Genomic DNA, 14,706 nt, shown 5'->3' with positions numbered 1-14,706 from the left:
CATATTCAAAAAATATTTTTCTGAATGAAGTCGACATTTGACCTCAATTATACTGTACTATCACCTCACAGGGTAAAGAGCAGTCTGGTATAATTGAGATCATGTTTTGTCTTAGCAGAGCAAACAGACTGAAAGTTGTGTGAGGTTGAGGTGGTGCTACATGTTTCTGACCTCTGACCCCTTATCAGATGTCCACTCTGTGGCTAATAATTAGAAATCTGTGAGATACGTATGATCTTACACTAAACCTCAATAGAAAAAGGAAAACATGCTGTCATTCTGACAAAATGTGTTCATAGCTGATGCACAGAAGCTTCTGTGCCCTGAGTTTATTCCTGTCTCTCTCTTTTGAAGACCAGCTTGGTATGCGTTAGTCATTTTTTCAGTAGGGTGCAGCTCCTTATGGAAGGCAGATCCAGCTCACCTCAAAGCATCACCGTTATCAGAGTTTCTCTCTCCCTGTAATAATTCTTCTTCTTCTCTTTCTCATGTCCTCCCTGTTCCTCTCCTCTCCTCCTCTCACCAGGGCCCCTTGGAGAAAGATCCAATTACAATCCCATTATAAAGTGACATGAGGAGATCTGGCCCTGGAGTCTCCATCGTGAACGGACACTTCATGCAACACTGAGAAGCAGCCCGAGGTTTGTGTGCACATTTAGTTTTTTTTTGTGCGTGTGTGTGTGTGTGTGTGTGTGTGTTTGAGCAATTCACTGCAGTAGAGGAGCAGAGGGCTCACCTGCACACAGTAGATGCAAGCTGCAACACAGCAGGCAAACCAACATAGTACACACACACACACACACATGCATACACTCATTGGAGCCTCTCTGAATTAGAAAAGTAATATTGATTCCACAGCACAATACCTAAAAGCAGACTTTCAGGTATTTAGGTAACTCAGCACCCGTTTGTGGATCAAAAAGAATAGCAGAGTAAATCCCTTTCTCCTAGCTGCTTATACGCATGTATAGCTGGTCTTTTCACTTCAGTGTCTAACACTGCAGAGAGGTGAGAGGCCAGAGGCAGAGAAACCCACAAAACATTCATTTGGATTCAAGCTGCTGTCCAGCTCTTGGCCCGGTGAGGCTGTGAAGCAGCCAAACTGATACCAGGCCAGAGGGGGGGAGTCGAAAAGGGCACAGAAGAAATGAAGGTATACACACACACTCACACACACACACACACACACGCACAAAACCACACACTTATAGGGTGCAGAACAAACGTTGCTCCAGATAGAGTTGACACAACATAATGCAAATGACTACCGTTTGGGACTGACACATTTATACACACACTCCAGCACACATACACACACTGTACCAGTGGGTGCTCCAGTGCCAGTTCACTCTCTCTCCCCCTCTCCTTCAATAATGCATGTTAGCTTGGTACTGATGCCCCTCGCTCCAGCTGAATACTATTAGGGTACCATCCCAAGCATCTAATTATAATACACACACGGACGCCAACCCACTTTCACACAGAGAGACACACACACACAACTAGACATAACTGTATCCTAGTTTTACCCTTGTTGCAGCATTTTGTCAGCTTTAATGAAGCTTTGGCTGTCAGTCACTGGTGCACCAGTGTGGCAGCTCTCACAAGCGCACACAGATAGATGTATCCACGTGCAATTTTATGGCCCTGTTGCTGAATGTGTTTCCTAACAGGCGTTGCAGCACATTGAGAGCTTGTTAATATGTATCAACGACAACTGCTCCCCGAGGCTAAAAGCGCAAACTGCCACGACAGCAGCTGGATATTTTGAAAGCCAAATTCGACAGGGTGAAAGAGTTCTTTAAAGATGGTTATGGTTTCTCAACTATCTGGATTGATCTGGCTCACACACACATGTGCATGAGCGTACGCGCGGAGGCAAGTGTGTGCACGAAAAGAAAAAAAAAGCACCTGTGTAGTACTCACACATAGTGTAGATAGGCATGCATGCGGCACGCACACACGGTGAAAGGTGTAATAATAAGCTATTGATCTTATTGTGATTCTCAGGCAGTGAAGGGGGTGTGAGTAATAAGATCCGTGCTTTTTCAGTGGAGGATGTGTTGATTTTCCATCATCTGTATCTCAAGGTAAGTCTGCTTTATGCTGTATCATTCCTCGACCTGCTTAAAGGAAATCTGTGAGAATCAGCAATAAGCTGCTCATTGCTAAAGCTCACCCTGCTGTGCTGTACGTTTTACTTTGCTTTCACCGTAGAGTCACAATAATCGTCTCTGCTGTCACAACTACGTGAAAAAAAACGGTCCGTCTTATCGGCTGAACCTCCCACTCCCACTTGTCTTTCCTCTGACATCAAAGCAAGGTTTGGAGATAGGTGCTCATTCCAAAAACACAAAGCCCATCGTACCGTACAAGGGGAAATTTCACATCAAGCATACTGCATGGCGAACTCTTCCTAACTACACATTATTAGAGCTACTGACGAGGTACAGTGTGGTACTTTAACAATGCTGCGCTCACTGCACACAGAGCGCCTCATTTGCAGACTGTGACAGTGCGTGTGTGCAAGTGTCAAAAATGGATGTGTATGTGTTGGAGAGTTCTTTTTATCTGTCTGTGTCCAAGAATTCAAACTACTGCTGCTTGTGTAAACCTTTTGTGGATGTGGATGCATGAAAAACATCTGTGGGTGAGCGTGTGACTTGCATGAGGGAGGGTGTGTGCGCTCATACAGCCCGGCCTCACAAATTTCTTTTTAATGATGTCTTAAAATGCTAATAGTATGCTCTGAAAAATGTGCTTCCCCACCATGAGGATTAAGAAAATAACCAGCTTATTGAGGGCATTTTCTGCTATGATATTCTCATATTCTGTTAAATTTTGCTTCTTTAAATCTAACCAAAACGTTAATCGCGTGAATACAACATACATTCTTTTACTTCCTGTTTAAAGTTTCCAGTTTGTGGTGATGTCATAGTAATCCTTTCATGTTAAAGAAATTTAATCCTGAAATAATTTGTGTCTAATCCACAGTTCATGCTAATTTCCTGGAATTTGCTGAGACTGTGTTGACTTACGTGGGCGAGGTTGAGTGTGCAGCACCTGCTCCAGGTCGCCCAGCATGGTGAGGATCACCTCTTTATCCAGCTGAGCCGTTCCCTCGCGAGGACCTCCCCCTGAAACCTCCTCCTCTGCCCAATACCCGCCGTCCTTCTCCTTGCCTCCCCGCTTCCCACTGCCCCTGCTTGCTGCCGACTCCTCGTCCGAACGCTCGCTGCTGCCCTCTTCATCTGTTCCCGCCTCTTCCCTGGACTTCTGCAATGGCTCGGTCCGTGGGTGGCCGCTGTATGATGCCCGCTGTGGCCGCCCACCTGCCGCTGTGCATCGCCAAGGGACAGGGATGAGGGAGTGCTCTGACTGAGACAGCACCTTGGTGAGGGAGAGCGACAAGGATCGAGCCCTGGTGCCCCGCACGCCTCCGCCCCTCGTGACCACCTCCTTCCTAGGGCTTCCTTGCAGGCTGCCTCCTGCCCGCTGCGCGGAAGATGAGTACGACGAAGAGTTCTGAGGTTGAGAGAGGCGAGGCGGCGGCTCGTCGAGCTCAAAAGAGTAGACCCGTTGCTCGCCGTCGCTGAGGAGGGTCAGGTTTGTGAGCGAGCGCTGTTTGATCCGCAGGTTGAGGTTGTCAGGAAGAGGCTGGGGAGGCCGTCGAGCTGGGCTGCCGCCCTGATACACTGAAAACTCTGCACCTCTCTTCATGTCTGCTCACTGCTCCCCTCCCTTGTTTTTGGCTTACCTCTTCGCCTCCTGTGGCTCAGTGAGTAAAACTATGCGTGCAAGTGGATCTACCTGTGCGTCCCTCTCTGTTTCTCATCTTGGTTGCGCTGTCACTGATAGAGCGGATGGAGGGAAGGGGGAACCGGAGGACGGAGGAGGCAGAGAGATGTGTCCCCACGTCCCACGCCTCCCGACTGAGGACCCGGCTTCAGAGGGCTGGAGGGAAAGCAAGCACAGGGCGAAGAGCGGAGAGAAAACCTCCCTCTCAGGCATATAGGTGGAATCCAGATCCATCCTTGAGCCAGCCCATACTCTTGGTCAAACGCTGAGCCAGACACAAACACTTATTTCTTCCACTCGTTCTCCTGTCCTCATGCTGTCTCTCTGTCTTCTCGGCTCCTCTCTCTTCCTTCACCACAGTCAGGGGCGTGGATGAATGAGTCGCTACATCTCCCTTTCCTCACTAACACGTTCTCTTTTGCTTCCTCCCTCTTGCGCTCGCACTCTCTTTATCTTTTACCCTATGAAACGACAGTCTCTTTTCATTCACTCTTATCTCTCTCCCTCCACCTTCTGTCTCTCCTTTAATTACCACTCCTCACCGCCACATTTCTCCTGCCTCCCCTCTGACTCTCTGACAGTCCCTCTCTCCTCACAGCGCAGAATGAACGAGTGGTGAAGCCGGCGAGCGGGCTCACATAGCTCTCAGTCTGCCTGTTCATTCCAGCATGCAGCCTGCAGTCCTCTCTCTCTCTCTCTCTCTCTCTCTCTGTTTCTCTCTCTTAGCCCTCCTTCTCGCTGTTCATCATCCTTTCTTTCTCTTAATCCCTCTCATTCTCTCACTTTCTGTTCAGTCCCCTCCTATTACCAAACCTTATCTTTTCTCCCTCACTCTCTCTCTCTCTCTCTCTCTCTCTCTGTCTCTCCATCTCTCTCCCTCACAGTGTGACAGTGAGTTGTTTGGACAGTGCACCTGTAAGCCTGCAGCCCCTGCTGCACCGCGCTGGCCGCCTGACTTAATTAAATGCTATCTTAAGGAGCTAAACAGCGAGACGCAGCTTATCGTAGATCAACAATGAGCCCATAGAACCAACATATTCCCATCAATCAGTGCAAGCTTTATTAGCCCTGTCGCAATTAGTCACAGCTGTCCTCCACACATGTTCTAATCCTCGTTACCAGTGGCAAGTACACACTGGAAGCTGTTGCCTCAGAAACCATAATCAAGGTAATCATATGTTTACACTGCCAGTGACTTGGGTTGCTATGTTCTGAGTGAGTGAGTGAGTGAGTGGTTCTGATGTTATCTACATATTTGTCTACAGCTACACAGTTGAGAACAGAAGAATCAGGTGTTTCTGTGCTGTTATCAAAGCCTAAATGGCTCAAAATCCATCAATAATTTCCCAGTTTGCAATCAGCGTTAACACTAATGTAACAGTTTTTATATTGCTTATCTATAAACAATTTAATGAACGGATAAATCAACACAAAAACAAAGATTTTATATATGTCCGTGCAGCTTCGATGTTCAGATATCCTAACTACTGACACTGGCTCAGCTGCTATATGTGAAATGAGCAGGTCTTGTCATGTGGTATTCGTGGGTTCGCATACACTTGAATTTCCTTCTCAAAGACACATTTCTGTCCCTCTATGGAGAAAGAGTAATTAAGGATGAGAAACGACCATCAAACGTGTGACAACAAAAAGCAAGTGTTTGAAATGGACACCAAACAAAGGGGACGGTCAGTGCTGCAGTCTAATTTTATCTTTTAAATGACGGCCTTCGGAAAAGCCGCGACCGAAGCAAGACGTCTGGAATGTTGCTACTGACCTGACATCCCCAAACCTGTAATCACACGCTGTTGTTTGTGCACGCTGCGCTTTGTCGAGGCTTTCAGTTCCTCTGGATTCAGTCTGAACTTGACATCTTATTTTTCACTGAGTTAGTGTTTTGTTTGACCTCGATTATTCATATTATTATAACAAGGGAGTTTCATTCCAGGTTAAGATATCCACCTTTTGAAACCTAATTTACAATCTGAATCAGTTAAATCATTGATAAAATGTACTAAAAGACTACTATATACACTGTGTATATACACGGTAGATGTGGACTAATGAATGTCAAGCAATGCAAAGATCTTTTATGTAAAACAGAATGCATGGCGTTGTGACACTGAAGGCTTCATTTGCAAAAAAGGCAAGATGCAATTGAAGCCATGTCAATTCTCTGTGCCAGTGGAGTGTGTTTTGATGGTGCGGTGGCTGGTTTAACCTCTCATGCTGCTCCTTGTCAGGAATTTAACTTTGTGGTTAGCAGCTCCTTCAAACTAGACAAATGTCCCTCCATCCTAAACCCTCAGCTGCAGGAGCTCCAGTGCACAAATGTACACTGTCTGTAATTAAAGGACAATGAAGACATTTGCGGTCTTTTCCTTCTTGCAAACAAACACTATGTTTTGATTTTAATCAGTTGTTTTCAGCCATATGGGTTTCATGACAATAATACTTCAATAGGATTGTAAACTTAAATATACTGAGCAGGAACATATTCCTGTTGGTAAGTGATTTCAGCCTCTTATCCTGAGGACCATTCCCTTTCCGAGGCTTAAAACCCTTCTTTTACCCAGTTTTCATGCTCCTGTGCAGCTCACTGTGTGAAGTCCAGCACTCATACATGCTCTCCACCATGGATGTGACTCAAATATCTGAAGTAATGGAACTGTCTCCAACAAACGCCACATACGAAATAACACTTTGCAAGAGCCATCCTCTTATGAGACTGAAAATGATTAATGACATATATGTTCTGATGATTATGTGTCAAATAACCGGTCGTAGTGTAGAGCTGGGATTGTAAGAGACGATGGTAGCCTGCAGGGATGTAAACAAAGGGCCACAGATGCTCCCTGTGTCCGGCTGTCAGCACTGACCTTTTCCCTTCGCTACATGAAACCAGCGCAGAGCAGGGATCTCCCAGTAAACAAAAATAGACACCCGTTAGCACATACACACCCATCGCAAACACACTCTCGTACCAACTGCACAACAGTAGAGTACATTGTGCTAGCCACAGCAGTAGCCATCCTGCAGCTACCCTTTAACTATCCTCCTTTAATGCTGCAGCAGACCCTGCATCCTGCTCTTAATCAAATGTTACAAAGAACAGCTAATCCATAATGTAATACAACGGTTTTAATCTCAATTTCCTAAAGAAGGAGAATGCATTACCTAAACAGCTGCTTTCATATGTAGAGCAGCATTGCAGCAGCAGTGAGGTCAACATTAAATAAATATAGATGCCGAACAGCAGATGAGGGTTACGACCGATATTACAAGGGACAAATATTAATGCACAGAAGCACACACACACACTCTCTCTCTCTCTCTCACACACACACACACACACACACACAGAGATAGAGAAATATCATATCCGCAGAGCTGCAGCGTGTGTGTTGACCTGCTATACCTGATATCTCCTCCAGGCACTGTTTGGCTGTCTTGCTGTAAACCAGCTCTCCCTTGGTGGGGCTGAGGCAGGGGTCGGCTGGGGCCACCATGGTGCAGTCATTTTCTGAGAATGTCCTAAAGGCACAGAGAACAAATAATACACAGCTGTTATAAAGACAGAGAGAAAGTAGCGAAATCTGAAAGCTATTTCTGTCCACTTCAGAGGAGACGGTTTGAAACGCTCATCATTTTTTCAACTGAAGGACGAGAGTTATCACCATTTGGTTTCAGTTTAGTACGGCATTAAAAGAAATTACTATCACATTAAATTCAGTATCACATAAATATATTATGATCTGTGGAGTGGTTGGTTGTTGGTTGTGTTTAAGGGTGATGAACCCCAGTCACGGAATGAGTTTAGAATTTGATTCTATCCTAGTATCTTTCAGTCTGTTGTCTGTGTTTCTGTGATGTTTAAACAAGAAAAGAATTTGAATTTCTGAGTTTATGTTTTAGTCTCAGTCAGATATTCAACAGATGGACACCTCAAAAGGGAGGAGAGCATGGTCTGGGATGAAACGTTTTCTGTGAGTGCCTCTCTGAGTATGTGCGGGAGCGTGCAGGAAATATGTGTTTGTGTATATCTGTCTCTCTTCCTCAATCCAGAGCTGCATCACGCTCCACTGTTTGTTTGCTGATCTGAAGAAACAAGGATAGAGTCCAACACCCTTTAAGAGATAACAGCACTACACACACACACACACACGTAGACGTGCACAGCGAACAGCAAGAAAACACAAAACCACGCATGTACAAACTGTCAAAGAAAAGAGTAACAGTGACACAAACAAACGCAGTTAAACACAGTGGAAGATGACGCACATACAAACACAGTGGAATATGCACATACACATGATATGCAAACTAACACTTTTAACCAAACGCACCTGAAAATACTGAAACGCACACAGCGAAACTTGCATACACAAACACAGCTAAAACAAGCATGCACACGCACACACACACAAACACGAGACAAATCTGAGCACAAGCTAGTGTATAGCATTCATGCCCTCTCATATACACAGCACACACAGTAGGGAGAACCACCACCTGCAGAGCTGCAGATAAAAATTGGCTCCCAATTGCGGCAGCAGCATCAGCTTGTGACTTCAGCTCATGAGAAAAAGCTTTTTTTTTTTTTTTTTGATGCAAGCTTCCCTCACCTCAGTGGATTTACAGAGACGGATATATTCTCTACCACTGATACACAGAACAATTTGGACCCCAAATATAGATCAGATATTTGGGGAAAAAAGGTGCTGCAGTAACAAATTATTAATATTTTGTTGATGTTGATTCTGCTACTTTTAAAAGGAGAAAGACTTCAGTCTTGGGCTAAAATGTCTGTATTTATGATTAAATAAACTTCAGGTGAGGCATTTTTCAAGATGATAGATAGATAAACTGTGACATTTTACTTGAACCAGTGCTTTTGTTATTTATTCCTGACTGATATAACAAAGAGTGATTCAGATTGTAGCTTGTTCTTGTGCTATCTACTAAATATTACTCACCACCTTCAGAGGTCTTTACAGCACAGGTGATCTCAGGAAAAAGAATCAGCTTTGAGCCCAAAGCAAACCTTGTGTATATCTATCACTGTATTTCTATAATTCCTGATTTTTTTTCCTGAACTGCTCAGGTCATCTTAGGTCAGGGGAGCAGGGCAGGATGCAGAAGAGTCAGTTACTGACACAGCAAAGCAGCCTCCTGTGTCAGTGTGGGTGGGGCATGAATCAATCCTGCACACCAACTGCAGCCAAGTCCTATACAACCACCCTGGTCTGTTAAGCTTGGCAGAGACAAGGACTTCAAGTGGGCGGAGAAAGAGAACCCAAACAAGAGATGATGGCTAATTGGACTGAAAATGATGGAAAATTGTGGTACAGCAGGAGGCCTTTACGCTACGTCAGCCTGCTGATGGCTGCTGGTGAGGAGGAACATTTATAGCAAGAGGAGAAGAAGATGGAGACTACAGGAACCCGAATATCTTGGCACAGGGGAAAATAGTAAAGGGGTGGCATGTGAGTCTGCACTGTACCTAAAAAACATAACCTGTTTGATTCAGCAGTGCACCACAGATGATTAGTTCAAATGTATTACAATTTCATGTGTGGAACTGATCAGAATTCACAATGACAACATTTTGTGACAGAACAGTAGATCTGCTTTGCATTTGCAATTTGCGTTGTTCGCATATACATCAATTTTGGAAAATGTTAACATGCGGCTGGAAGTTAGCAAGTTTGCTAACTCTCACAGATTCTTTTCCCCCTTCAATAAAACTCTTTATTGAATGATATGATACACAATACAATCCTGAGAAGCAAATGCCAAGTGGGAGTAAATGGAATACCACAGACAAAATAGAAAGAAGTTCAGAGAGCTATTGTCTCTGACAAGCTGTGGAATGTTCCTGGCTCGCTAGTGTATCAGCTGTTAGCTCGCCAGCTACCGTACTTCACCAGCTAACACTGCAAGCAATCTCTGTGTCACCAAGTCTCACATTTTTTGATTCTGATGGCCCCTAGAAACATAAACTTTACTGAAATCAATAAGAAAAATTCAAGCTTCTCTCACCAAATGCAGTCAGTAAATTGGTTACCCAAGAAGTGGTAATAATACTCATATAATAATAATAATAGTAATAATAATGTACTAATGGTCTTAATAGCTAATGTGTTTCTTTTAGTGATGATTTTAGAAAAAAAACAAAAGAGAAAAAAGTATGTTTGAGAGCAGTGGTTATAACTTGCATGTTCCACATCAACTTCGCTCACTATGGCCAAATTTGGAATTTCTAGTGGTAAACTCAAGCCCAGGATTCAAAATGTTCTGTCAGAAACCTGCAAGTGACATCACACATGATGCATCCACCCACTTCCACACACATTACATTTTGCTCATTGAGTGGGCTGTCTGTGTTTTTACAGTTTCAGTTTTGGAACCCTCCCTCGTAACTGACTATCACTCACTATCTGCCCAGGAACAACAGCTGCAGCATTTTTAACTTGCTAAATGTGTGGGATTAAAATAATGCTCGAAAGAGGAACCACTGAATATGGCAAAGCTGACTCTGCACGACGGAGGAGGTAGACGAGAGAGGGAGTGAAGGGGTGAGGGATTAAGCCTTGTTTAATGGGATTCCTAACTCTCTTTCTCTCTGCGCACAAAGGCATCCCAGAGACTTTGGCGGCTCCTCCATTTTTTTCCCCTGGATTACCTCTGCTGTCGTAAGAGAAAATCAGCCCTGCTGGGCAGATTTACCCACTTCCTGCACCTCTGACGGCTGGAACGTCAAGGAACTACGCGCCAGCTGCATGCATCACAACAACACTGGTTGAATGAAGAGAAGGGGAAAGGGTTCCTGAATGCTGCCAATGTCTGGTTTCTCACATCAAAGATGAAACCCAGACAGTTAAATAATAGGCTTTGGAATGCAAGCAGTGGATGTTAATTTGTTCCATAATGACTGTGAAGCGATGTGGAGGTGAGCAAGATGCACAATGGGGAACGCCAGCTGATCACTGGGAGTGCTCCAAGGTTTCATGGAGCGTGTGCGAGTGAATGATTCTGAATGTGTGCAGGTACGACTTTGAGAAACAGTGTCAATGTTTTGACCTTCCTGGAAAGAAAAAAAAAAAACATTATATACACACAAACTCACAAACACTCACTAATCTCACCTGTACATGAAGGGAGCCACAGTGGCAGTATTGGGGTGGTTGTGCTGCTGTTGCTGAGGAAGCTGAACAACTCCATTCCCTCCAAGAGCTCCTCCTCCTCCTCCTCCTCCTCCTCCTCCGCCTCCTCCTACCAGCACCCCACTGGACCCGGACAGGGCTGAGGTGCTGGTGGAGGAGGTCATGCTGGTCCGTTTGGCCTCTGGGCCCCCAATGGAGCGCTGTATGTAGAAACTCCCGCCCTGTCCACTTTTTGTCAGCTTGGCTCTCTCTCCCTCTCCTCCCCGCAGGTTGCCGCTGCTGTTTAAGGTAGCCTGGCTTTGAGTCTGGGACTGACTCTGAGGCTTGGCCGTCGTGGTGGAGGGAGTTTTAAGTCCTGGCTTAGGGATGCCGCTGGAAGCATCTTTCTTTCCCGATGACGGCTTCCCTCCCTTGGGGATGAGGCTGGCGATTTTGGAGGTCTTCTTTGTGGAGTCAGCAAACGACTCACGCTCCTCTTTGGGTGGAGAACTGTCCTTAGAAGATTTCCCAGACTTGCTTTTGTCCTCCTTGTCTTTGGACGAGGCCATGGACCTGCTACCATTAGCAGAACCCTTTGAAAATGAAGAGGAAGGGGAGGAAGAGGAGGAGGTCTTGCTTGATGCATTGAGGGAGGATGTGGGTGTCTTTGTAGGCATTTGTTTGGCTGTAGCACTGCTACTGCTGCTGCTGCACACGGACCCCATGGGCGTCAATCCATCCTCGCCGTACTCTGACAGATCATCCTCTTCCTGCAGCGCCATCTCCGCCACAGACGGTGACGTTCGCGAAGCTGATCGAGGGTTGATAAGACGGAACTTCTCCAGCATGGACCTCTGGGGTCCCCCGCCGACAGCTGACCCTACTTTTGACCCGTCGCTTCCATGTGGCTGGAGGCCTTCCGGGGTCTGGGGTGAAGGGGTGGACGAGGGCGAGTGCGTGGGACTGGCCAGCATGGACGAGGTGGCGCTGTGCTTGAGATTCATAGACTTGCTTCGCCATGACTTGCCAGAGGAGGGGGAGGGGATAGCAGAGGCCAGCTGCTGCCCACTGAGGCTGGTGGGAACCGTCCCACCGATACCGCTCCCGTTCATCCCGCCGGGTACTGGGATGCCCCTCACCGCCTCTGAACCAGGGAAGAAGAGAGAAAGACATAAACAAAGATTAATTTGATTCATTTATCGTCTGTATCTATATACTACATATCCACTTTGGTTCATTAAACTATGGAGGATCCAACATGTGCATTTTTTAAATTCATTCACATAATATTGGGGACTTCTCCTTTTTGAACCTTTTATTTTCCATTGTAGTATTCAGTGTAGTGACTCTGAAACACTGGATTCTCCTAGCAAACCTAATAATTAATACTCAAGTTTCGATTATGGCAAATTTTCAGTCTTCCTGGATTTATCTGACATGAGAAACAGCATATTCAGAAGTCACAGCTGCGTGCTGTGTTCTCTCCTTTATGGTTTTACACATATTCAGCTCAAAAGCCAAGCAAAGAGTGGGAAATTTTTTAGAGGATTTCAGTGTTGTGTAATGTAAAAATTTGAGCGCTTATTCCCAAATCACAGAGTATCAACAGCAGGTTGGATCGAGAGAAAAGATTTCACCGTTATTATTACTTTCATGTCTCGAAGGAGTGTGCGCTCAAGTCTGCTGTACCTTCCTCCTCAGGCTTCCACCCCCTGATTTACACTTCTATAGAGGCCTGTCACAGCATGTTTGCAGGTGGATAATAGCTGTTATAAGGTACAAACCACCAAGTTGTAGCCGTGACAACAAAAGAGATCAGACCGCCTGTGTTAACATGGACGGAGAATTTCAATCTGAGGGGGAAAACATCCACTCTCTGATTCACTGTTCAACGTCATCAGTCTGTGATGCTCAATAAGTTCTCAGAGTTATTTTTAATTTACTGTTTTGGTGCAACTTTCCCCTGAACCTACCTACTTTAATGTTGGTAATTTTATGCCTTTCCTTGAATAATTCTCAACAACCCTCAAAGAAGATTGTATTGCATTCCTCCATGTTACACATGTAGATAAGGGTTGCACTAGCAAGAGCAGAGTGAGCTTTTCCAGTTGGGAAAATGTGAGCAGTGCAAACTCAACTCAAAAAATGACTGAAGCCAAATATATTGAGGCTTCAGCGGGTGTAGAAATTGGTGTCTATGCCTCTGATCCAGGGATTTCTTCCTGTATGATTGTTCAACATTGGTAGAAAATGGCAGCTCTAGAAGAAAGCCCTTGCTTTCTCAGGGACGTGCATGAAAACCAAAATCGCTGGAATATTTCCTGCTGTCAAATTCATAGCTGCTGAGAATATCTGGATATCACGTCGACTACATTTAGCCACTTATATACACGTATAAGAAGATCTGCACACATTACAGTGGGTGGATCTTTGGTTAAATTTGACACTCTAACACTTCTGTTTGTTTATCAGAAAACTCAACAGGGCGCCTTTAACTCAAGTGTCATAATTGTGTGAAGAGCAGACATTCACCCATATTAAGTATAAATATATGGATGAATTTAAGTCAGCAGTAGCAGCACTCACTGTGAAATGTATATGTAAAGATTTATGCAAACTACAATGATACACACTGGCAATATTTCAAGCCCTTACAGACTTTATATAAAGTAGTCAATGCTGCATTATGTAAGAGCTGTTCAAGTATTAATTATGTGTTATTTTTTTCAGATTGATTTTGTAATATGTCTGTGTCTAAATACCAGGAGGCAGATGTTTTTTCTTAATCATATTTTCAAACAATCTCTAGGGACATTATTTTATATTTTAAACACTTCTTACATTCACTGGTGTTTATTCCATTACAGGCCTGAATGCTGAGCTATGATGCATTAGTGCTTACTTATAGCATGTTTTCAGTAAAATGGTGCTGGGCCAAACCACACACACACACACACACACACACACACACACACACAACCACACAGAGCACCTAAGCATCCATCATGTGTGTAAAATAAATGTTCTAGCGTCTGCCACTGAGCGTTGACCTTTACACACTCCTCACTTTATTGCTGGTTGATACTCAGACCATCAGCACTTCTTTACCTCACTCCCCGCTCTCTCTCTCTCTCTTTTCCTCAAACACACACATACACACAGTAACTGACAGATAAACATAGTCCTTGCTTCAAATTGAGAGAGGAAGACAGACACAACAGAAAAATTGCATCTCCCTCCGGATATGAGTTGGAGGCTACTTCAGAGACAAAGAGAGGCAGACAAATAGAAAAAAAAAAAAAAGAAAAGGCAGAATTAGATGGGGTGAGAAAAAAAGAAGAAGAAGAAGGAGACGCAGTGACAGCATGAAGTTATGTGCCATTAGTGTCTGGCTGTCAGTCAGCTCAGTGAGCAGGGTTCAGCTGGTTGTGAGTCACCTCCAGTTTGCAGTTTAAAACCCCTTCAGGCAGGCGAAAGAGTGGTTCGGCTTTAACTGTGGTCAGAGCCGAGACACTTCAACCGGCTTATGCATCTGACAACATCCTGTAAAAACATGCCTGAAAAGGCCTCAGTTCACTGTTGAAGCTCCGGAGTGAAAAGTGCAATCTGTCAGGCTTTAACATTTTTTTTTTTTACATGGTACTTTATAAAATGGAATTTGGCACCCAACAGTAAAATGTCCAATATTGGCCGGGGCATATATTTACCTCCACATCCACATTTACCTCCTCGTTCAAGACAAGCTGATATATCGATTTATATG

At 44.7% G+C, this 14,706-nt stretch overlaps 1 protein-coding gene across 12 annotated transcripts in view; it reads right to left on the bottom strand.

Annotated features, from left to right (window-relative positions):
• Window positions 1–14,706, bottom strand: part of nav3 (neuron navigator 3) — a 420,425-nt gene that overhangs the window by 74,643 nt on the left and 331,076 nt on the right. For all 12 annotated transcript variants that reach the window (XM_042402532.1, XM_042402533.1, XM_042402528.1 and 9 more), the window contains 2 exons: window positions 10,947–12,087; window positions 7,217–7,332 (listed from right to left, as the gene is read on the bottom strand). In XM_042402532.1, the coding sequence (XP_042258466.1) occupies window positions 7,217–7,332; window positions 10,947–12,087 (1,257 nt within the window). The remainder of the gene's footprint in view (window positions 1–7,216; window positions 7,333–10,946; window positions 12,088–14,706) is intronic.

The sequence above is a fragment of the Thunnus maccoyii genome, chromosome 23 (genome assembly GCF_910596095.1).
Source record: "Thunnus maccoyii chromosome 23, fThuMac1.1, whole genome shotgun sequence".
NCBI classification, from domain to species: domain Eukaryota; kingdom Metazoa; phylum Chordata; class Actinopteri; order Scombriformes; family Scombridae; genus Thunnus; species Thunnus maccoyii.
This window is presented reverse-complemented; position numbering and strand designations above follow the sequence as displayed.